Here is a 21,196-nt window from a genome sequence, read left to right on the forward strand (position 1 = left end):
CGAGGCTCTTCTGTCTAGGAGGGGGTGCTTTAGTACTAGTAGCTGACTTCCTATGCAAGTGCTTTTCAGGAAAACTAGCCAACCTCACTTTGTATTTTGGACAGCTGTTCCTAATTGATTCTCATATATTTTGGCATTTGAAAATCCTCATTTCTGTTGTTGTGATATCTCACACAACCTTGCAATTATGGTAATTTTCTTATTCAATTCTTATTTTGATCATCTTGTATCCTAAAATTTGTGTTGATTAAACTGCTTTTATGTGCAGTATGGGGACATGCTGGAAAACTGGGCAGCCTTTAATTAAATGGAAATTATGAACTTGTATTTTGGATAGCCTTTCATTTCTTAGTTTTATCATCTTGTATTCATTTCTTATGAACTTTAGAATGTTTGTTTTGATGGAAATTGTGAACTTATATGCATGCTGGAAACTGGACAGCTTTTGATTAAATGAAAATTATAAACTTGTATTTTGGGCAGCCTTTCTTTTCTTAGTTTTATCATCTTGTATTAATTTCTTATGAACTTTACTACTTTAGAATGTTTGTTTTGATGGAAATTGTGAACTTAGATGCATGCTAGACATTGAACAACTTTTGAATAAATGGAATGATGTTGTATTAGCCTTTGGTGGAATGGAATGATTTAATGGCAAAATGTTAGCATTATAATGTAAGAGCAGGTTGAAAAATGCATGGTTCTGTGTTAGGCACAAACCGGCCGAACCAATCCAAACCAAACCGATTATAAGTGGTTTGGATTGGTTCGGTTTCCATTATGATTTTAGCCTAATCCGAATCAAACCGGACCGTTATTTTCTTATTGGTTCAGCTGTGGTTTGAGAGTAAAACCGAACCAATCCGGACCGTGCCCACCCCTAAATGCAATTGCTTGCCCTGAAGAAAATCAACACCAAATTATGCGATCATATTTGTCCAAAAAAATAAATAAAACGACATATCCCAGACTCACTTGAAAACCCACGTTTCATCAATCGTGACCGTTGGTAAAATTACTTGGGCACCAATTAATCTGCAGACCCGAAACCCAACGAAAACAAAAGTTTTTCCTTATGACAAACCTAAAGCTATTTCATGTTCATTTACAGAAGTCAGTGAAGTCACATCAACTCCCTACCCATATCACCATGAATATCACCAGAAATCCTAAGCCTCATCAGCTTTTGGATTCTCTCCAAGGAGAAAGATTTTCATGAAACGGGAAGCAAAAGCTTTTCCTTATGATAAACCCAAAGCTGTACTCTTCCACAAGTCAGTGAAGTCACCTCAACGTCCTACCCATATCACCATGAATATCACCAGAAACACTATGCCTCATAAGCTTTTGGATTCTCTCCAAGGCCAAGATCCAAAAACCTACTGCATTTTCCACTCTCTCTTTCAAGTTTCCAGAATGGAAGAAGAGAAACCCTCAACAGAGCTAACCCTAGCCGCTACTTCCAGTGCACCTCAGTCTCAGTGCCCACCGGAAGATATAGTTTGGACAACTTTGACTTTGGGGCTTCCATCTTCAACCTCCGAGAAGAGAGAAGCAGTGGATCAAAACCCTGCTCCTTCCATGAAAAAGGGCCCTTGGGAGATCAAGAAGAGGTTGACCACAAGCGACCTTGGAAACCGGTGCAAGCTTTTGGCCAGAAGTTTGGAGAAACATGTTATGCCCTGCTTGGATGAGGAGTTTGGACAAAGGGTTTCGAGCAGAGAGGGTGCAAGGGTTATAGTTTACGATTGCGATACAAATTCCAACCATCAACTGATTCTCAAGTATTACAAGAGCTCCGACAGTTATGTTTTCGGTAGAAAGTGGGGGAAGTTTGTGAGGAGAAGAGACTTGAACATGGGTGACGAAATTGGGCTCAGCTGGGATGTTCTCAACTCCAGGTTCTTGTTTTCGGTTCTTCAACGGGCAAACCAACAACCTGCTAGCTCTTCATCGAATTCAAGAACGAAGCATAAATGAAATTTTAACTAATTAATCCTCTTGTTTTCAAGTTTAGTGAACTTACTAATGAATATTTTTCTTTCCCTGACTACCTTCCAACTCTTTTCTCAACTCTCTCCACACGTCGGTTAGGTCAATGACGACTTTCTTACTTCGTTTATGATGAAGATGTTGTAACCCTTCTTTTAAAATCAGAGTGCTGAATTTTTTTTTCTACCTTCTCCAATCGATTTTTTATTTTTCAACTGCTCAAGCCGTATAAGTTGTTTTTTTAAGAACAATAATGGTAGAAAAGAAAAATACAACTAAACCAAAAGTTGGTTTTGAGCCCGTCTAACTCTAATGAAAAATGTGGGGTTATTAAGAATATTTTGTCTAACTCGGTCCTCGGACTATGTATTCAATCTCCCAACTTGTAAAGTTAAAAAAGATGGAGAGATGTCAAAAATCGAAGTTATGCTATGATCCTTTAAGTACATATATTACAAGGTCAAAGTCTGAAGTCTCCAGTTGCCACTTTCAATATAAAGACAAATGGAAACTACTAAAACACTAGAAGGAGCAGAGTTAGAACTTCATAGTACAGTGAGTTTTTGAGACTATGGCTGTCGAAATTGCATTTTTAATGCCAGCGTTTGCCAGGCTTCACTGATGAGCTGCTGCCATCGGTAGATTTCCAAGGACCTAACAAGAATTTGGGTAGGGGAATGAGTAAAGAAAAAGGGGCGGCGTCGAGATGAGGAAAGAAGGGGAGAGTGAACGGGGGTTCGGAGAAATACAGTGGCAATAATGAATTTGACAGAACTGTTAAAATACAGACAGAAGGATTAGGTGCATACTTGACAAAACCTTCGAGGAACTTTTGATCAATGATGTCCGAGTAGCTTTTGTTTCCACCAACCTAGGTGATGGCTTTGGAAGTTTAGATGGCGCAAACCTTGAAATGAGATAAGAAACAACCGAATCATTAGATTCATAGGAATAAAATGAGTTTAATGACAGGCAAATTCGAATGAAAATCCAACCTTCCAAATGAAGCACTCTCAATTCCAATTAAATTTATGAAACTGTGACCCAGTAACAATTATAATAAACAATGGTGCATCAAAAAATTGTGAATTTAATACGGAAAAAGGTAGCAAAGTTTAGACAACAACCAGGCAATTTAAAAGATGTAAAACATGACAAGTGCAGCCAGCAACTTTTAAATATTGACAAAAAAAAATTTCCAGCAAGTAATTATTGATCTCACTAACAAAAGGACACCTTAGCAATTACATGAGGAGACAAGGAAATGAGAAACTCACCTTACTGTGCGCTGGGAAGGTGTCTTCTCGCCTCGTGTATTCTCAGCTTGAGTTTTCTGGACTTTTGTATTTCCAGCTTTTGTACTTTCTGTTGGTTTTGTAACTTCAGGGAAAAGAGTGAACTCCACAAGACTGGCCATTGAACCCTCGGTTTCTGTTCCCATTGAAAGATCACCATCAGATATGTCGCTTAATCTCTCCCCAGAATCTTCCTCGCCAAAGCCCAAGAGCTCAAAGTCTTCAGTAAAGTTTTGACTTGCCTCACCTCCATGCTTTGGTTGAGCCGAATGTTCATTATGATGTCTAAAGTCATCGATTGACTGCTCAGAACTAGCTTCATAATGCTTCGGTTGAGCCGAACGGTCCTTATGATGTCTAAAGTCATCTATTGACTGCTCAGAACTAGCTTCAGAATGCTTTGCCTCCCCTCCATGCTTTGACCGGGGTGAATGTTCCTTATTATCTCTAAAGTTATCTATTGACTGCTGAGAACTAGCTTCAGAATGCTTTGTCTCACCTCCATGCTTTGACTGAGGTGAGTCTTCCCTATGATGTCTAGAGTCATCTGTTGACTGCTGAGAACTGGATTCAGAATGCTTATCGCTATGCTCCAAGCCTGAGCCTTTTCCACCTGGCATTCTTTGGCTCTGTCGAGGCGTCCCAATTGAATGTCTTCTTGGAGAGGAAGACCCATATCTTAGTGAGTTCATGCCACGGTGTACCCCATTACTATTGGCTTTGAGCAATCGCTCAATCTCCTCATCTTTCTTAGCAATTGTGTCCCTGAAGGATGCCACCTGCAAGATTTAACAAATAATTACACACACATAAAAAGAAACTAGACCTGGGGCTCAGTAAATTTTTTTTTGTGTTTCTTTATTTTTTCCAGAACAGAGAACAAGTTCATTACCAGTAAGAGCTTTAACCTATTCCTTTCTGAGGAAATGAAAATAAAGAACCTATTCAATTTTCTATAATCTCGACTTATTTTACAAGATTGTGAACTAGTTTTAAAAAGGAATGGAAATTCCATCACAATTTAATTCAAAAGGCAGGAAGGAACTATATCTAGGTAGACATGTTTAAAAAAAAGACTTGTACCTGTTCCATAAGTTCTCTTACATATCTTCCCTCTCTGTTGCTCCGTGCAGCACCCAGTTCGACGCCAGAAACCCTCTCTGCAAACTTCAGTGTACTTATAGTTTCAGAAAATGATTGAACTTCGGGATTCAGCTGTACAAACATGAGAGTTTTTGCTTGACCACCTGCAGTTAGAGAAGAAAGCAATAAATAAGCCATCCATCAATTGAAGATATTGAGAGTTACAGAATATAACTTGCAACGCATACTAATTGAACCTTGTTATCAAGAATGAAACCAAATTAATTGGACAAGTACCTAAAGAACTCTGAAGCACTTGAGTTAATTTGCTATTTCTATATGGTACATGCGAATTCTTTTGTGCAAGAGCAAAAATTACATCCCCAAGAGCAGACAGTGATTTGTTTATATGCTGTGCCTCCCTAAGCCTATCCCCAGTAGCTTCAGAGCGATCCACTCGTTCACTGCCAGCAAGATCCACAAGATGTAGACTACCACGCAGTGCAGTGTCAGTCTTCAAGTCCACACCGCGAACATGAACAGTCAGAACACTGCACCACATAATTGATTAAAAACCAAGTCTCATGGAAGAAACAAATATATAATGTCGGAGAAAAAACTTTGTACTCAGAATATAACCTATGAGATCTGCTGCTTCTTTCATTTAGGGCAGTGGCACCGACTGCCCGATTCATCAACCCAATATTCATTAACTTTAGGACATCTGCAGTTGAGTTAACAGGATGCATGCTTGCATCAGGGACAGCTAACCCATTTGGAAGGGTAGTATTCCAAATCCCAAGTGTGTGCAAGTTAAAGAAAACAAATCTACTCTGATACCAAAATGTGGAAGAAAGGATCAATATCATCAACAAGGAATTATACAAAATAACTAAGAACAAACTACTAGTCAATGCAAGCAGTCTACTTGAGTCTCAAGTCTCAACCATGAGTCACATTTTAAGAGGTAATAAAAATTGACGGAATAAAGGATATCTTTTTTGAGGACTCTCACTTGAGAGTAGATCGCGAACTTGTTCATTGTATATCTCAACCATTTGAACGCCAACTTCATACGCTATGGAGCTTTCCCTGCTCTGAGATATTTGGAAAAGATCATTCAGTGCTCGATAGTTGACACCCCAGTCATCTGTTGATGATACACTAGGCCCACTCTAGAAGTAACACCAAAAATATGTTAGAACATGGGTAAGAATAATGTACACAGTATATTGAAGAAAACATACACAAATTCATTCATACCATTGTATACGTCTTTCCTGAACCAGTTTGACCGTAGGCAAATATACAAACATTGTACCCGTCTAGCACAGAACGAATCAATGGTTGGGTGTCCAAAAATACCTCCTCTGTTGACATAGGTCAATATAAGTATACCAATTATTACGAAAATAATCTATGCCAACATCATTTGTTACACAATATTAGAAACTAAATACCTTGTGTAGCTGCAGGACCAAATACTTTGTTAAATTTAAATAGCCTGCGGCTGTCTTTTCCTTGTTTAGAGGGATTTGCAACAACTATATCACCATTTTCACCAACATACTCTACAGTGGTTTGCTTCTGACTTTGCCCCGGAAGGAATGGTCTTATTCGACAGTACACTCTAATATTACCTTGACCAAAACAAGCATTATAATCAACTAACAAGCAATCAATTCAAAATATGACAATAACACAGTTATATTTGACAATGTACCTTTCAAATCCTGAACCTCATTATACAATTTCCGATTTTCATCAAGAACAACATGATACTTTTCAGCAGCATCTGTTAGTCCTTTCAGCTTCACGCCTATTGAAGGTAAAAAGCATAGATTGTGAAGAGATGCCCAGCCCATGAAAACATTACAAGTAAACAGAAAAATTAAGCTGTTACGTATCAGTCTTACCCAAGTAATTAAATTCTGCAGAGTAACTTGTTTTTGTCATCAAGATTTCATGTCTTGTGGACTCCAAAGCAGCATTTAATTCCTACAGCATCAGCATATCATGTTATAGAATCAATGTCAACGCACTGGCTCTATGAGACTAAGTAAAGGCAGTAAGGCAAACCTTCAAAGCTTCAAATTGGTTAGTTAAAAAACTTTGGTAAGTGTGTTCTTTCTCTTTCCATCTCCATGATTCAGATTCCAAAGATGCCTCTAGTTCTTTCTGGTTCTTATTTGAATCTGTTAGTACGCACTCGAGTTCTTTTAACCTCCTTTCCAATTGAAGTTTAGCTTCTTTTGCATTTGCCTCTAACTTCAGGGAATGACTTTCATGCCTGCTTTTGGCCATTTCTAGTTCTTGTTTCAGTGTTGAAATCTCTTTATCCCTGCGATCCTTCTCTTCCTTTAATCGCACTGCATCCTGCTCCTCAAGTTTTTTCTTCTCCTCTATATCAAACTTCTCAATCTGAAAAAATGACCGTGTTATAGCAAACAGTATAAAAGACAAGCAATGTAACTAGTAAAAAGGAAAAGTTGCATTAAAAGGTATCTGGCTCTTTCTTCTCTTTTTTTTTTCTTTTTTTTTTTGTGGTAATTTTATTATTCTAATCCAAATTTCAAAGATTAAATGTGAATTTTAAAATAATAACCATCTTTCATTCCCAAAAAAAATAATAAAAAATTCACACTTTGTCCAATCAGTTATACACATAACAAATACAAATGTGGTGTGTAGAGATTAAATGCATGGAGACAAGAGCAATAAAGATAAATGATGCATGCTTCCCCAAAATGTGATATTTGATGAACTGTCAACCAAGAAACCATATGACGTTGGCATACATGCTATCATATTACACTGCTGCCTACGGTAAGTCATAGACTCGGGGTCAGTTTGGATCGCAGAACCAGGTTTTCAGAATCCATTACCTAGTCCTTGAAATGGCATTCTTAGGAACAAGTAGAACCTAGCAATTTTCATTCCAAAGTTAAAAAAAAGTTGGAACAAAAGCATTTTTATCGGGACACCAATGAAATTTTACTGGAAGCACAGATAGAAGAGCATGTTCGCCATTATTATTTCTCATAAAGTCAAATTAAGATAATGGGTTTAGAAAACCTACTACTTTTCCTAGCTTTTGAAAAATCTTCATCTTTTTGGGTTTTTGATACACATGGAAAGAAAAATCCAAACTAATTGTACTAAACAAACCTGGAAATGAAACACTAATCCCATTCCTTAACCATAATTCCGTAAAACGAACACATACATAGTTGATATATCATGTTAACTTAAAAACTACGGATTTGAAGGGGATGAGATATCAATAAGATGAGTAAAAGAGAAGGCACGCATGAAAGCCATGTGTTTCTCAGAGTGTAAGACACAAAAAAGTCATTAAAATCAAAGAATCAACAATACGAAATGCTTCGTCAGTAATAAATTCAAGATAGGAATAAAAGTTTAAAATAGTACCTTCATACTCTGAAGCAGTTTCAGAACAACCTAAAGGAAGGGAAGTAACAACAACAATTGAAGATCCATTAGATTGATACCAAAAATCTAAATTTGGATTTGAAAACGAAAAAAATAACCAAAAGCTTTACTCAGTGTACCTCATTTTCTTCGGTAGTCCCTGATGCGAGGGTTTCAAGTACTTTTATTTTCAATAGAAACTTCTCCTCGCGGGCCTTATATATATTGTTTTGCTACAAGCATCCAAAATAAAAACAATTAATACTAATGAGTAGAATAAGAAAACGATATTCTCTGATGAAACAAAGCTGAAGACTTTACAATTCTCAGGTTCACTGCTTGATTTGCAAATCGTTGCTCAATCACTTGCATGACTTTTCTCAGAATATACGCTACACGCTGAGCAAATTATTATAAAGATAGGTTAGACATACAAAATAAATATACAACATAGACCAAGGAATCAAATTATAACTGTGCATGGATTCATGAATGCTTTTAACAGTATGGCATCCATGGATCCTCTTACTGCCATACATTAGGTACATCACCATTGTTTCTGTCAATGCTGTCATCCAAAATCCTATTCCCAACATTGAAAAGTGATCTAGTAGATGCATTCTGCAACAAAGAATTGCAACATCAAACAAAAGTTTGACTAATATAAAGCAAGAACGTATCAATGTACATAAAACAGGATGTACAATACGAAACAAAACAAAAAATCAAGAGATTACATCTAAACTGGTCGATTTGATTGACTCCAAAATCTTAGCACTAGAGAGATCAACAAGAGTCCCCTGCTTCAATTGCTGTCCAATATGATGTACTAGCGCAGCTGATGGATCTAAAAACAAGGGAGGGAAACATAGATAAAAGTAATGTCTTTACAACACCAACAACTTATATGCTAGAATAACATCTATAAGTCCAAATAAAAAATAAGGTTCAGCATTTACTTAATTCCGGGCTTCAATTATTATTGCATGCTGAATGAAACTAAGTATTCCAACCCACCACCCATTCCTCCCAACATCCAATCTAACTTTAAAAGTTTACTGCACTTAAAGTATCAGCAAAAGTACTCCAAAGAAAAAGGGCTTACAATTCTAGCTAGTAACTAACTTTCACAGCCTACTCCTGTAACTCCTAGGTTACTCCAAATTGGGCACTACACCGCATGGCACACAGTGTACATACATGATCACATATACGCAGTATAGGAATTGGCATATACTTTGAAAAGACTAATGCATGTAAAACTAAATATCCAAATCAGATTTTTAAAATTTGTCACTACATGCAGGGTCATACAAGTCTATGAAGTTTATGATTTCTACCTGTCACTTGAGATGTTGAATCAATAATATTTCCTCCAGTATCTTCTCTATTTTGAGTAGATTGTTGTCCACATGTCGAGACATCCCCTCGGGAACGATCAATCCCCTTTAAAGATTCTACCTCTAATAAATAATTTTCTGTCTTTGTCTGATTTTTAGTGTTCTCTCCCCAGAAACCAAAATCAAAAGAAGCTTTAAGTGCACTAAGGCAATGCAAAACTGGCACCATAGAACCCTGCAAATGATCTCAGACCATAAAATGATATGAAGAAGTTACGAGGTAGAGAAATAGTAAAGACTCAAAGGTTGACTTTTCAACCAAATACAGGTACAGGTTAATCCATCCAGTATGCTTATCCATAAATCTAAGACTTAACAGTGGGCTGGCCACATAGACCAGGATAATATGGTTTTATAATTATCCAGAACATTATCAAAGCATCCTCTCTCAGTTAGTAAATAAATACACCTCAAGAATGCACCCAGAACTCTACAAACGGCGGAGCTAAGACCAAGTTGGCCATAGGATGCTCAAATTCAATGTTATATACAGTCACCAGATGGACTGGGTTCCTCAGATTCATGATTGCACCGGGATTATACTTAGCTTCTATGAGATCAGACAGAAAGAACCAGTGACTTGTTTGACTGATAAAAACAGGTTAAAAACCAAAATAGTGAAAGAAATATCAATTTAACTACCTGCTCTAGGTCTAACAGTTCAAAGCGGGGGAATCCTAATTCATCCACAGCTGCCAGAAACCTTGTGATATTTGCAAAACCAGGGTCCGAACTCCCTCCCTAAAGCAGGGAAAAAACATTCAGATCAAAAACACAATATGTAAAACCATGTACCAATGGTCCAATACCAAGCTAATACAATTTAAAAGAAAGAGAAGAAAACAGTCTTAACAATCTAATGCACAACAAAGTTAAATAACGAGACATTTACAAGCAAAGAAAACGGAACAATAAATCCTACCAATTCAACCGAACCAGGACACAGCTTATTTAAAATTCTGCATAAAACAGTGCCATCGATTAAGCAGGCCCTGAGTTCCTCCTCGGAAGCATCCAACGGCAATCTTAAATAAGGAACGATAAAATTTAACCATTCCACCAGAGATAATATCTGGTTACCTAAACAAATCAGAGTTCAAAGGTAAGGATGGGACCGATTACGTGCACATAACTACAGAGAGAGTGAGAGAGTGAGTGAGATAACTACCTTCAATTGTGCTGCCAAAACTTTCCACTAGTTCAGCATTTTCACCACGAGTCCCATTTATAATTTCAAATCCCCCCTTATCATCTTTGTGTGACTTTGACCCCCCATTCTCATCTTTGTGTGACTTCGACCCCCCATTCTCATCTTTGTGTGACTCTGACTGGGTGTTCATGATAAAACTTCCGCAAATGCCCGGTCCTTGTTATCAATTGCAGACACAGAGCTACAAGGAAACAATAATACAATGCAAGGAATATATATCAGTCTATATACTGGTAACAAAAGTCTTAAGGGTGGACAAAAGACCCAATATGGAAATTTCCCTGAAGAAACTATCAATACAAGGCCGTGCATGTGTGCCACATGCAGATATCACATAATCATCAAAAGCACTATGCCTCACTTGAAAATCCAATATTTCATAACTTCTTGCCCTCATGATTCACGATGCATTGGCATTCCAACTAAGTAATCAAATCACTTGAGAAAAATAACAATTTTGCACATACCAAATTCAGCCATTAATTAATTCCCACCGTGTGCAGCCAATATAGTAGCATTCTTGTCCGTTGCAACATTACTTAAAGTGCAATTTATAAATAAAACATTTAAATCATATTGCAAATCGTTCATCCAAGCCTCAAAATGAACTCTTTTATGCTTCCTGAGTTTAATAAAATCAGCAAAAATAAAAATAAAGGTAAAACTCCTAAAGTACATTCCTTTCTTCACATACACTTTATCTAATAAGAAACTCACACTCAACTGGACGCCACACACACACACATGTGTGTATATATATATATATATATATATATGATAAATATGTTGACTGACATAAGTAGACCTTGCTCTTCTCATATAAATTAAATAAATTACAAATAAACCTTTATCTTTACCTCATCGCAGCCTTTTTTTTTTCTCAGCCACCAAACAGACCCTAAATCATATCGACCCAAAAAATAAACCAAAAACGCAATAGAAATGAAAATAAAATCCCTAACAGGCTAGCAGCTCAAATCTGACCGCTCAAATTAGACAATTTCAAGCTGCATTGTCATTTCACTCACACAATTCACAAACTCCGCAATCAGATCGGAAACAAAAAAAAAAACCCTAACTTTCAACAAACAAATGCATGATAATGTAAGGACGGAATGTGGCCAAAGATTTACGAACCTGACGGGGCATACCAGACAGATCACACCACAGAGAGAGCTTCGGGGCCTGCCGGAGGAATTCAAATTCCTCCGAGAGATTGCGAATGCCGGAGAGGAAAAACCAAATGCTGGAATTCTGAGGACCGATCCGCTTATGAAAATTGAGTTTTTTTTTTTTTTTTTTTGGTTGCTATTTTTAAATTTTATTTGATTTCGTTTTTATGGTCCGAGAAGAGAGAGGAAGAAAACTTTTTTGGAAAATAGAGGGAGTGAAATGAAAGATATGGGGGGTCGGTTGGGAATTGGGATTTTGAGTTTCTTCTAACTTTTGGGTTTAGAATTAAGAGGCTGTACTTTTTGTTAATTTGCAGTTTGGTCCCTCCTCTACTTTCGGAGTGGGGTTCCCGCCTTGTTATTTTTGTCTTTGTTGTTGTTTTCCGGATTTTGAATTCCAATTTAGCCTCCGGCCAACGAAAAAAAAACTATTATAATTTAAAAATAGATGGCGCGTGGATGTGGACGTGCGCGCGGCGCTGCTTATAGTATAGCAGAAGACCGCACAAATGCTTATCCTTTCAATTTCCTTTTTTTGGTAGTTTTCTTATAACAAAATCAAAATCAATGTGAAGAACAAATATGAAATTTTTGTTTTTAAAGGATAATCACAACTTCACACCTTTCAATTTTAAGGAGAAATGTTACCTATAGAGGTTATACCTACCAAAACTGAAAAATGTTACCTTACAAGCACGAATTTATTCATCAATTAGTTATCGAGTTATTGACTTATCGATATTCCTTAATGAAAGATATTCGAATTCGAAATAATTTTATTAAAATCAGTAGTTTGTGAAGTTTTTGTTTGAAACAACTGGTTTTCACCTTCAGTTTTTATCCTTAGTGAGAGTATGAGAGCATTCCGGCTTATATTCCAATATACACCTTGCGACTAGAAATGTATGTACTGTAGGTGATGCTTTAGGCAATGAAAACCATTTAACAAACAAAAATTAGAAAAAAGAAAGTTTATTGATTTGTCAATTTCAATAAGAGGACCCCCAATATTTATTTGTCAATTTCACTTTTATTTATTTATTTATTTATTTTAATGCGGAACTTTTATTTCATTTGAAAATGTTGTTTGTCAATTGAATAGAAAAATAATAATATGAAAAATAATCTAATCAGAATAGTAGAACCTAAGACAAGCTTGGGCCTGTGTTTTTTCTACTTGGGCTGGGCTTATTACACTTACCTTTTTTTGGCGTCAAATGTACGAGGGTTTTGAGGGTTTTGTAAACCCAAGCAGAAATCGAAGACGCGTCGCCTCCGCCTCCGCCTCCGCCTTTTCCTTCGTCTTTGCTTACATCTTTGCTCTTTGTGGCTTTCTGACGGTAGATTTACTCTCTGCATCTCTTCTCTTCTTCTGATGTTTGGTGGTTTTGGGTATGGGTTAGTTGTGTTGGAAAACTTTGTTCATTTCCAATACGATAATACTATGTTGTTGAAATTTGGTTTGAAAACTCAATGGCTGTTTTGAATATTGAGTAATTGGTTTTGCTACATCTAATGTATTTAAGCAGCCCATCTTATGCTCATAGTCTTGGAGTTTCTATTTGATGTATCCCACTGAAAGTTATGGCTTGGGTTAGCTTATACTTTGGTGGCTGTTCCTGTTCATCATGTACGAGTGAGTATTTGATCGAATCCACAAGTTTTACAACATGGGTTTTGTTTTGTATTTGCTTTTCTGTTTTGGGAGTTTCTATTTTGTTTTGTGATGCTAAAAAAAATTATCTAACTTCAAGCTTTGACAGTTTAACTTCACAACTGATTTGTGCTATCTAGTTTAGACTTGAGGAAAATATTAACCACTAAATTTATTTGAGGCTTCATCTGAATTTATTTGTTAATTTTGTTCATTGTCTTCATGTCTGAATTCAGTCTCCTCCAGCCGAACAGGTTATGCTAATTTTTTTTAATTTTTCTTTAGATTTTTTATCAAGTCATCCCACACTTTGTTTTCTATTTTTTTGTTCTGTCTTCTTTCTCTGGATGAACCTATAACTTATCACCAGTTTTCTAATTTTGTTTAGTTTATGCAATGGAAATTTGGGTGTACCATGTGAAGGAAATGAGAGACAGGCACTTCTATCATGATTTCTTTGGACAGATTGTTGCTTTCTCAATTAGAATTTCAGTATTAGACTTCTACTTTCAGTGCTCTAGGTTTCTGCAGATTTTGATTAGGATGCATGATGCCCTTGCATCATTTGGCTAACATGGGTTTTTTTCCCCTTCATTGTCCCAGCTTTCTACGTGGATAGTCGGCGGGGAACAACTGCTACAACAAGTATTCTCATTCCTGCAGCAATTACTGATTGTTGGTGGACCTTTCAAATTGCTACCATTCCTCTGATTCTTGGTGCATTGATAAGGTAATTAACTTTACTGATTGTTGGGTGAAAACTTTTGTCTCACTTAGGAAAAATTATAATTGGCTGCCTCATATGTTTGTAAGTTTCAAGGGCTTCTGTTTATCTTAGTTATCAGATAGGTGGTTATTTACACTAACTGACAGGTTAATGACTGCAAGGGGTCTATACTGCGCTCAAATTCTTATGGTTTGTGTTTTTAATGTTTTCTTTGTAGATATACTCTATAAAGCTTTTGGGAAAGCTTCACACTTAACCTCTCCAATGGCGACTGAAGCACCAGAGCAAGCCCCCCAAGCTGATGGAGTCCAATCTCTTTCAATTTCCGAGGCTCCACCATCCAGCTCCTCAAATCCAACCATCCAGTAAGCTTCTCTCGCTTTTCTTATCATTTTCTTATCGTTTCTAATTTTTTCCGTTGATCTGAACTTACTTCAAACTTGTGGGTGTGATTTGGTGAAGAATGAGTTTGGAGGAGAAGTACCAGATTTTGAGGAGCGTGGCAGAGGAATGTATTCAGGAGGATGAGCTTCGGAATTTGCTGGCTCATAAGTCCGAACCCATCGCCTATGATGGGTTTGAACCCTCCGGTCGAATGCATATTGCTCAGGTGTTTTTTCAAATTTTCATTAGCAATCATAAATTTCATAACACATAATTGATGTTGATTAATATATCTGTAAATTTCAATAGTTGATTTTGAACAAGATTTGATACTTTTTGTGGAGAGAAGGTACTCAAATTGAGACTCTGCAGTGTGTTATTCTCGTGTATTGATTATTTGGATTGCAACGGACTTTCTTGTGTTTTGAAAGAATAATTGTAGTAAGAAACTAAAGGGCATGTTTTCATTATATCATTGTTAATTTTGTGAGGTTCAAATGTGCTGTTGTGTAGGGAGTTATGAAGACGATAAATGTGAACAAGATGACCTCTGCTGGCTGCAGAGTGAAAATATGGATTGCAGATTGGTTTGCAATGCTAAACAATAAGATGGGGGGTGATTTGAAAAAGATAGAGACTGTTGGGCGCTACTTGATAGAGATATGGAGGGCTGCTGGGATGAATTTGGACAATGGAAAAGTTGAGTTTTTGTGGTCTTCAAAGGAGATTAATTCGAAAGCAGATGAGTACTGGCCTCGTGTGATGGACATAGCTCAAAAGAATAGTCTTAAAAGGATAATTAGGTAGCTAGCCTATTACGATGCTTATTGTGCCTATTATATCTGTTGAATTTGGACTTAATGTATTTTTTTCTTCTATATATCCAGATGTAGTCAGATAATGGGTCGAAATGAGCAAGAGGATTTAACTGCAGCCCAAATTCTCTACCCATGTATGCAATGTGCAGATATATTCTTCCTTAAGGTGCTTGTTGTTTTACTTTTGGATACTTTATTAATATGTTTTGTTTCCCATGTTGCCTTATGTTGTGACATACTGTAGACTTGGCTTCATCATTTGCTATATTGCACTGATTAGCGAGGGAATTGTGCTAGTTTTTATGTATGAATGAAGTATATGTTAGGTCCACTCAGAACACGATGCATTTAATTTGTGATGCTTCAGTTCTTATACCTATTATATAAAATTACTTGAATATGAACATCTTAATAGTGAAAAGTGCAAGGAGGAACATAAAGACCCATTTACTGGAGAGCCCTACAAAAGGCTTTCCTAACACTTATCTATTTATTTAGCTCTTGTTTTTCTGATGTGTCTCCTGATCATAATGCTTATAACAGAGAAACTACCGGAATTTTGCAATATGGAGAAGAATGAAGAACATCATATAACTTTTAGGTGTTTTGAACACATAAGTTGTCTTATTGTGCACAATAGTCAAATTACATTGTGACGTGTGAAATGTTTTTCCTTTGATAGGCTGACATCTGCCAGTTGGGAATGGATCAACGCAAAGTGAATGTTCTTGCAAGAGAATATTGTGATGACATCAAGAAGAAGAACAAACCTATTATCCTGTCACACCGTAACATTCTAATTCCTATTTCTGATGTTGCAATGTTATGTTTTATGCTTTAACGTGAAAGTACTTACACAGTATTTGTTTGTTTTTCTTAATGATGATTTGCAGACATGTTACCTGGTTTGCAACAAGGGCAGGAGAAGATGTCTAAAAGTGATGTATCATCCTCCATATTCATGGAAGATGAAGAGGTAAGTTGCTTGCTACTAAAGGTCAACTAAACTTGCAAGTGTTAAATCACCTGTATAAGCTGCAGATTAATTGGAAGACAAATGTACTCAAGTTTTAAGCTATGGGTTTAGCTTTCAATGTATGCCACAAAATATTTATTCTATTTTTTGATATATATCATTGAATCTCAGGCTGAAGTGAATTTGAAGATAAAGAAAGCTTACTGCCCTCCAAATGTTGTTGAAGGGAATCCATGCATGGAGTATGTGAAGTATCTCATCCTACCTTGGTTCAATGAGTTTATTGTAGAGCGCTCTGAAAAAAATGGCGGAAATAAGTAAGTGATAGACTTTAGATTTATACTGGAAAAAAATAATTTATGTGAAAAGCTTTTGCTTGTTTGCCTAATTGAACTTCATATTGGTTGTAATTGCTTTTCTTTTTCCCCCCCCCCCCCCCCCCCCCCCCCCCCCCACCCCCAATACAGGACCTTCAAAAGCTTTGAAGAATTGGCTGCTGATTATGAAAGTGGTGAGCTACATCCAGCTGACCTAAAATCAGCTTTATCAAAAGCATTGAACAAAATACTGGAGGTAGGCTTAATTCTTTATATGCCATGTTCTTTTCATTTTGAACAAAATACTGGTGGTAGGCTTAACTTTGTTCTTCCTGAATGCAGCCAGTACGGTCACACTTCAAGAATGACAAAACTGCCAAACAGCTATTGCAAAGTGTCAAGGTATTTTCTGGATTTTCTTTCAAATAAAAATTTGTTTTACATATCACAACATTATTAACATTATTAATTCGAAGTTGCCCTAAGGTATAAATTTATTAGTTAGAGGAAAACTCAACCAAGTTTTTCTCTGATGTAGAACTATAGAGTCAGCAGGTGATGAATGCAATGGAGCTCGGACTTCTCATCTTTTCCCTTCTGCTAATAATTGGTGGATGAGAAGACCTGTTCGGAGTTTCTAATGGTGTACTGAAATTGTAGGGGAAACTTATTTTTTTGGCAGAAACATTTGATATCCTTAGTTGTTTTTCAATTCGATCTTTCTTACATACTGAACGATGCCCTCAAGGTATTTTTATATACGTGTCATGAAATTGTTTTGGTTCCCATCTTGTTTTCCTATGTGCGCTGTTTCATATGTTTTCTAAAATTCAGAGGAAGCATTTTTCATTAACCATTCCGTTTTTCTTTGGTCGAGAACAATGATGAAAATCCATTATGTTTGTTTATCAGCAGGGTCAAAATGATTTGAACGAGAGTCTGAAGTAGAATATTGTATTGTGTCAAGATGGCATTTAAAATCGTATATTACTATGGACTAAATAACCCCAAGATGTTAGCTAAACAAGACAGATAAATTGCATTCAAATTCAAATTCTATCAACCTAGCCTTGCAGACATTCCTCCATTTATTTTGGGGAGTTTTTAGCAATATGTCCCATGCAACAACTTTTTCTAATAATCAAAGAGGGCAAAAATTGAGATGGTAAAATCTAAATCTAACCCCATTTATAAATCTTATTCAAAATTATAAACTTATGTCACGTATGTGTCTGGAATCGTTGTTTAGCTACTATATTACCCTTAAATTTTGAATTTATTATTCAGCTTATTTAATGTTAAATTGGAGAAAATTGGCATTTCATATCCTTGCGAGGAGTGTGTCGATTTTCATTTCTAATCAAATAGTATAGCAGAGCGGCTTTACTGAGGTCCTTTTTTAATAAATATGTTTAAAAATAGTATCGCCGCGCGGCTATACTCGGGGTTTTCTTAATAAAAATAGTATAGCCGATCGGCTATACTAGGGGTTTTTTAAAAATGAAAATAGTATAGCCGCGCGGTTTTCTTTTTTTTTTTTAATAAATCGTATAGCCGCGCGGCGATACTAAGGTTTAATTATAAAAAATTATATAGCCGTGCGGCTATACCGTTTTGCACTTGGCGAAGCGGGCGCGAGCGGTCAGCCGGATCCCTTTTTTTAAAACAATAAAAAAGTATAGCCGCCGGCTATACTCGGTGTTTTTTTTTAAGAGTATAACCGGTCGGCTGTACTGCACGTGGCGAACCAGGCGGGTCCTCTTTGGGCCGGACGGAAGGCACTTCTTGTTGCGCCCGAGAGTAAAAGGCCAAAAGGCCCTTCGATAACTTTTTTTTTTTTTTTTTTTTTGGCGGGGTCAGATAACAGTTGACACTTCACAGTTACAGACGAAGGAAAAATGGAGGAAGACGGAGGAGAACGAGCTCAACGGCGCCATCCGACGAGCTCCGAAACCCTAATCTCAGAGCCACACCTGGATCCACCGTCCACGTGTTCTGAAACTACACTCCATCCCGGTGAGGAGGACCGCACGGAATCGAAACCCGAGCTGAACCAGACCGAAATATTCCGAACTCTCGAAGTGGTCGAGAGAGACTCTCTCTCCATCGCCGACAGCTTCACCACTCTCTTCGCCTCCCTTCGCCTGGCTCTTTCTGAGGTCTCTCCCGCCTTTTATTTCAGTTTATTTTCTTCGAATTTGTGTTTGGTTGCCGAGAAAGTGAAGGAAACACAAGGAAAATTAAAATTACTGCAATCCTTTAATTTTTTTCTTTCGAGTTCTCTTGATATAAGATAATAATTGAATGACTTGAAAATTTATCTAATTATGGACGATATTGTATGAAGGTCACTAGCAACTCGGTTGATCACATGCATTGCTTTAGCGAGGCTGCTGGCCGCCTTCAAGAATCCGGTATCTGTTTGTGTAGAAGTGAACTTTCTGATCATTGATTTGAATTGTGCAATACTGGAAGGTAATAATGTTCTTGAATTTTCAATTTCAGTGCTTGATTGTGCTACCAAGGGAAATCGGTATATAAATTCAAGTCTCAGGTAATTATTGAATGCTCTAAACACCTTCTCTTACTACTTAATAGATAGCGGAAAATGGAAATGGCTTTGAATATGGTAGGATAACTCATAATTTTTTATGCATAATATGATATGAACATGTCTGCAATAATCGTGATTCGTGAATTGTGGTTTCTGCAAGGACCATTTCTTGTTCTTCATATAATAGATATCTGACTATCTAACATGCCGCTATTACCATGTGGCGCACATCTTGCGATGACTGGCCACAGGAATACTTTCTCATGGAAGTTCTTAACTTTGTTTTCTTGTTAGCAAATCTGCTAATGCAATGCACTGATAGACAACTATCTCAGTAACTTTTGAGTCTCAGTATCTGTTGGGTGCTTTCTTAGTTTTAGGATGGAGAGGAATTAAACTTTTAGGAAACTTTTTCTCTTTTACGGGGGGAGTTTGCTTTTGCAGCATAACAAAACGTTGATTTTCCTATTTTGGGCAGATTGAATGAAGAAATGAAGGGCATAGACAGTCTAGCATTGCAGCTGTATCCTTGAACATTTGTTTCTTTGTATACCCTATGTGTGTGTCTTACATGCGTTATGCTTTGGCCTTCCATTTGTACCAATTACTTATGCTGACAGGTGATAAAAATTGTTAAATACAGTTAATAATTTAGAATTCCCTTGAACTGCTATTCCTGAAGAGTGCTTTGCTTTTGTGATGTTGATATTGTTTTGGAGTCCTTAATGTATGTGCAGAAAAGTCTTGAGGAGAAATGTTGATGCTCTAGACTCAGGTGTTAACAAGCTCCTCCGACTTCCATGACGTAGACCTGTCGACCTGCCAGACATATGATTGCATCAGTTATCAATGTGGGAACTTCTCTTCCAATTTCATTGTTTATTTATGATTATTTTGCTTGGAATTTATTGTCATTATCGGTGTCAGGTCAAGGGACAGCTTCATCGGAACCTTTGTTACGTACTTAATGGGCGAAATAGTTGTCCGATTGGCTGCAAAATAATTAGATGTGCTGCTTTGTTAGCTAGCCAATAGGTGCAGAACGTTGAGAGCATTTCTAGACTGTTACATTGTAAGCAAATATTTGTGTGCAGTAACTCGAGAGATTAGTGTACAGATTTTATCTTCTTCATTCGTTTTAGGCCTTAAGCGCTGAAATTAGAGTAATGTATGAAAAGTTGCTTTACATTTTTAAGTGTTGTCCATCTCAAAAACTGTAAGCAGATTTCTCCCTTAACTCGATATTTAATTGAATTATGTAGCCAATCTTGGTAATTCACTGAATCTACTTTTAAGTTAATCTGCACAATCTATTTTCAAACACACTATTTTTTGCCTTTGCCTGTAATTGGAACCCACTGGAAATCCCTTGGCAATAAAATTCTCACGGGCAGCAAAACTTTTCTATGCCTGGGGTAGATCTCACCTGGGTATTTCGGAAGTGAAAATTATGGATACATTAGCTGACATGGGTTCTGAAAACTTGTCAAAACTATTTTAGGAGGTCTAAATCTACCCTTTTGCAGCTTGTAGCCCAGCCCACCCCCTATTTGATTTGATGGTTCTCTAACCCAACTTTTCTAATGGGTTTGGAATTCTGGTCCAAATACTATTTCAAAAACAATCCCGTATTTCATAGTGACTATGCAATGAACCAGACTAAAATTCGAAGTATGACAAAATTTTCAACTAGTGTTCTATTGTAGCCAAAAAGTAATTATCATGTGGTCCAGTCAACGGAAAAAAAAGGGATTTCATCAATTGGGTTTTATTTATTTATTTCATTTCACCTATCTTTCAAATTGCCAAATCATTTTATTTAACTAAATAAAAACTTAGTTAAATATTGCTATTAATGTCAACTTATATTGATTAATATGAGACAAAATTTAATAACAAAGAAAGAGTTTGGTCAATGGCCTCGACTCCAAGGGAGAAGAAACTCTAATGTAATAGTTATAGCACTTTTTGCTATCTCCAGTCAATAACGCAACAACATATAGGTTAATTTTTCTGCGTGTCATTGTGTTAATGGCCGAAAATAGCAAAATAATATTATACCCAAAAGAGTGACAACTTGGGTTATATAAATATCCTTCTTTGCCACTACACTATATATTTGCTTACACATTATATATTTTAATCTTTTTGGTAAATCCCATATCATATATCTTTGCTTACA

The 21,196-nt window shown here is 36.7% G+C and overlaps 4 protein-coding genes across 10 annotated transcripts; 3 read left to right on the forward strand and 1 right to left on the reverse strand.

The window, feature by feature from the left end:
* On the forward strand, window positions 1,135-2,074 carry LOC18775694 (B3 domain-containing protein At4g02870). The gene has a single exon (XM_007209953.2). It carries the CDS (start codon window positions 1,216-1,218, stop codon window positions 1,978-1,980), a length of 765 nt encoding a protein of 254 aa, XP_007210015.2. The 5' UTR covers window positions 1,135-1,215; the 3' UTR covers window positions 1,981-2,074.
* LOC18776838 (kinesin-like protein KIN-14J) lies at window positions 2,303-12,055 on the reverse strand. 3 transcript variants are annotated; one of them, XM_020564294.1, is made up of 22 exons: window positions 11,564-12,055; window positions 10,371-10,593; window positions 10,125-10,282; window positions 9,845-9,943; window positions 9,143-9,377; window positions 8,540-8,649; window positions 8,340-8,423; window positions 8,124-8,201; window positions 7,943-8,035; window positions 7,803-7,832; window positions 6,450-6,791; window positions 6,287-6,368; window positions 6,094-6,189; window positions 5,831-6,010; window positions 5,634-5,740; window positions 5,367-5,545; window positions 5,010-5,174; window positions 4,668-4,921; window positions 4,371-4,534; window positions 3,270-4,066; window positions 2,802-2,899; window positions 2,303-2,646 (listed from the first exon to the last, which is right to left on the reverse strand). In XM_020564294.1, the coding sequence occupies exons 2-22, from the start codon at window positions 10,540-10,542 to the stop codon at window positions 2,585-2,587; spliced, it is 3,585 nt and encodes a 1,194-aa protein (XP_020419883.1). In that variant the 5' UTR covers window positions 10,543-10,593; window positions 11,564-12,055; the 3' UTR covers window positions 2,303-2,584. The 3 variants fall into 3 exon arrangements, with proteins under 3 accessions (XP_020419883.1, XP_020419882.1, XP_020419884.1); XM_020564293.1 differs by having other exon boundaries at window positions 11,550-12,055; XM_020564295.1 differs by lacking the exon at window positions 11,564-12,055 and adding an exon at window positions 10,880-10,900.
* Window positions 12,801-17,313, forward strand: LOC18777715 (tyrosine--tRNA ligase 1, cytoplasmic). 3 transcript variants are annotated; one of them, XM_007209175.2, is made up of 12 exons: window positions 12,801-12,924; window positions 13,842-13,968; window positions 14,183-14,330; window positions 14,428-14,575; window positions 14,863-15,152; window positions 15,237-15,333; window positions 15,850-15,955; window positions 16,061-16,143; window positions 16,315-16,460; window positions 16,611-16,716; window positions 16,803-16,862; window positions 16,999-17,313. In XM_007209175.2, the coding sequence occupies exons 3-12, from the start codon at window positions 14,230-14,232 to the stop codon at window positions 17,017-17,019; spliced, it is 1,158 nt and encodes a 385-aa protein (XP_007209237.1). In that variant the 5' UTR covers window positions 12,801-12,924; window positions 13,842-13,968; window positions 14,183-14,229; the 3' UTR covers window positions 17,020-17,313. The 3 variants fall into 3 exon arrangements, with proteins under 3 accessions (XP_007209237.1, XP_007209238.1, XP_020419901.1); XM_007209176.2 differs by lacking the exon at window positions 12,801-12,924 and adding an exon at window positions 12,931-13,220; XM_020564312.1 differs by lacking the exon at window positions 12,801-12,924 and adding an exon at window positions 12,957-12,976.
* LOC18776108 lies at window positions 18,098-20,286 on the forward strand. Of its 3 annotated transcripts, XM_007209660.2 has the most exons (6): window positions 18,112-18,619; window positions 18,808-18,874; window positions 18,966-19,014; window positions 19,493-19,537; window positions 19,752-19,865; window positions 19,942-20,286. In XM_007209660.2, exons 1-5 carry the CDS (start codon window positions 18,359-18,361, stop codon window positions 19,816-19,818), a joined length of 489 nt encoding a protein of 162 aa, XP_007209722.1. In that variant the 5' UTR covers window positions 18,112-18,358; the 3' UTR covers window positions 19,819-19,865; window positions 19,942-20,286. The 3 variants fall into 3 exon arrangements, with proteins under 3 accessions (XP_020420491.1, XP_007209722.1, XP_020420489.1); XM_020564900.1 differs by having other exon boundaries at window positions 18,113-18,619; window positions 19,752-20,286; XM_020564902.1 differs by lacking the exon at window positions 19,493-19,537 and having other exon boundaries at window positions 18,098-18,619; window positions 19,752-20,286.

This window comes from Prunus persica, chromosome G5 (assembly GCF_000346465.2).
Source record: "Prunus persica cultivar Lovell chromosome G5, Prunus_persica_NCBIv2, whole genome shotgun sequence".
Lineage (NCBI taxonomy): Eukaryota > Viridiplantae > Streptophyta > Magnoliopsida > Rosales > Rosaceae > Prunus > Prunus persica.

Coding starts and splice junctions, on each gene's coding strand:
- LOC18775694 (XM_007209953.2), top strand. CDS start 1,216: ATGAAACGGGAAGCAAAAGCTTTTCCTTATGATAAACCCAAAGCTGTA.
- LOC18776108 (XM_007209660.2), top strand. CDS start 18,359: ATGGAGGAAGACGGAGGAGAACGAGCTCAACGGCGCCATCCGACGAGC. Junction 18,620..18,807: donor TTCGCCTGGCTCTTTCTGAG/GTCTCTCCCGCC, acceptor TATTGTATGAAG/GTCACTAGCAACTCGGTTGA. Junction 18,875..18,965: donor TGGCCGCCTTCAAGAATCCG/GTATCTGTTTGT, acceptor TTTCAATTTCAG/TGCTTGATTGTGCTACCAAG.
- LOC18777715 (XM_007209175.2), top strand. CDS start 14,230: ATGGCGACTGAAGCACCAGAGCAAGCCCCCCAAGCTGATGGAGTCCAA. Junction 15,334..15,849: donor CAGATATATTCTTCCTTAAG/GTGCTTGTTGTT, acceptor TTCCTTTGATAG/GCTGACATCTGCCAGTTGGG. Junction 16,863..16,998: donor AGCTATTGCAAAGTGTCAAG/GTATTTTCTGGA, acceptor TCTCTGATGTAG/AACTATAGAGTCAGCAGGTG.
- LOC18776838 (XM_020564294.1), bottom strand. CDS start 10,542: ATGAACACCCAGTCAGAGTCACACAAAGATGAGAATGGGGGGTCGAAG. Junction 5,175..5,366: donor AGTGAGAGTCCTCAAAAAAG/ATATCCTTTATT, acceptor TAACTTGCACAC/ACTTGGGATTTGGAATACTA. Junction 4,067..4,370: donor TAAGAGAACTTATGGAACAG/GTACAAGTCTTT, acceptor TAAATCTTGCAG/GTGGCATCCTTCAGGGACAC.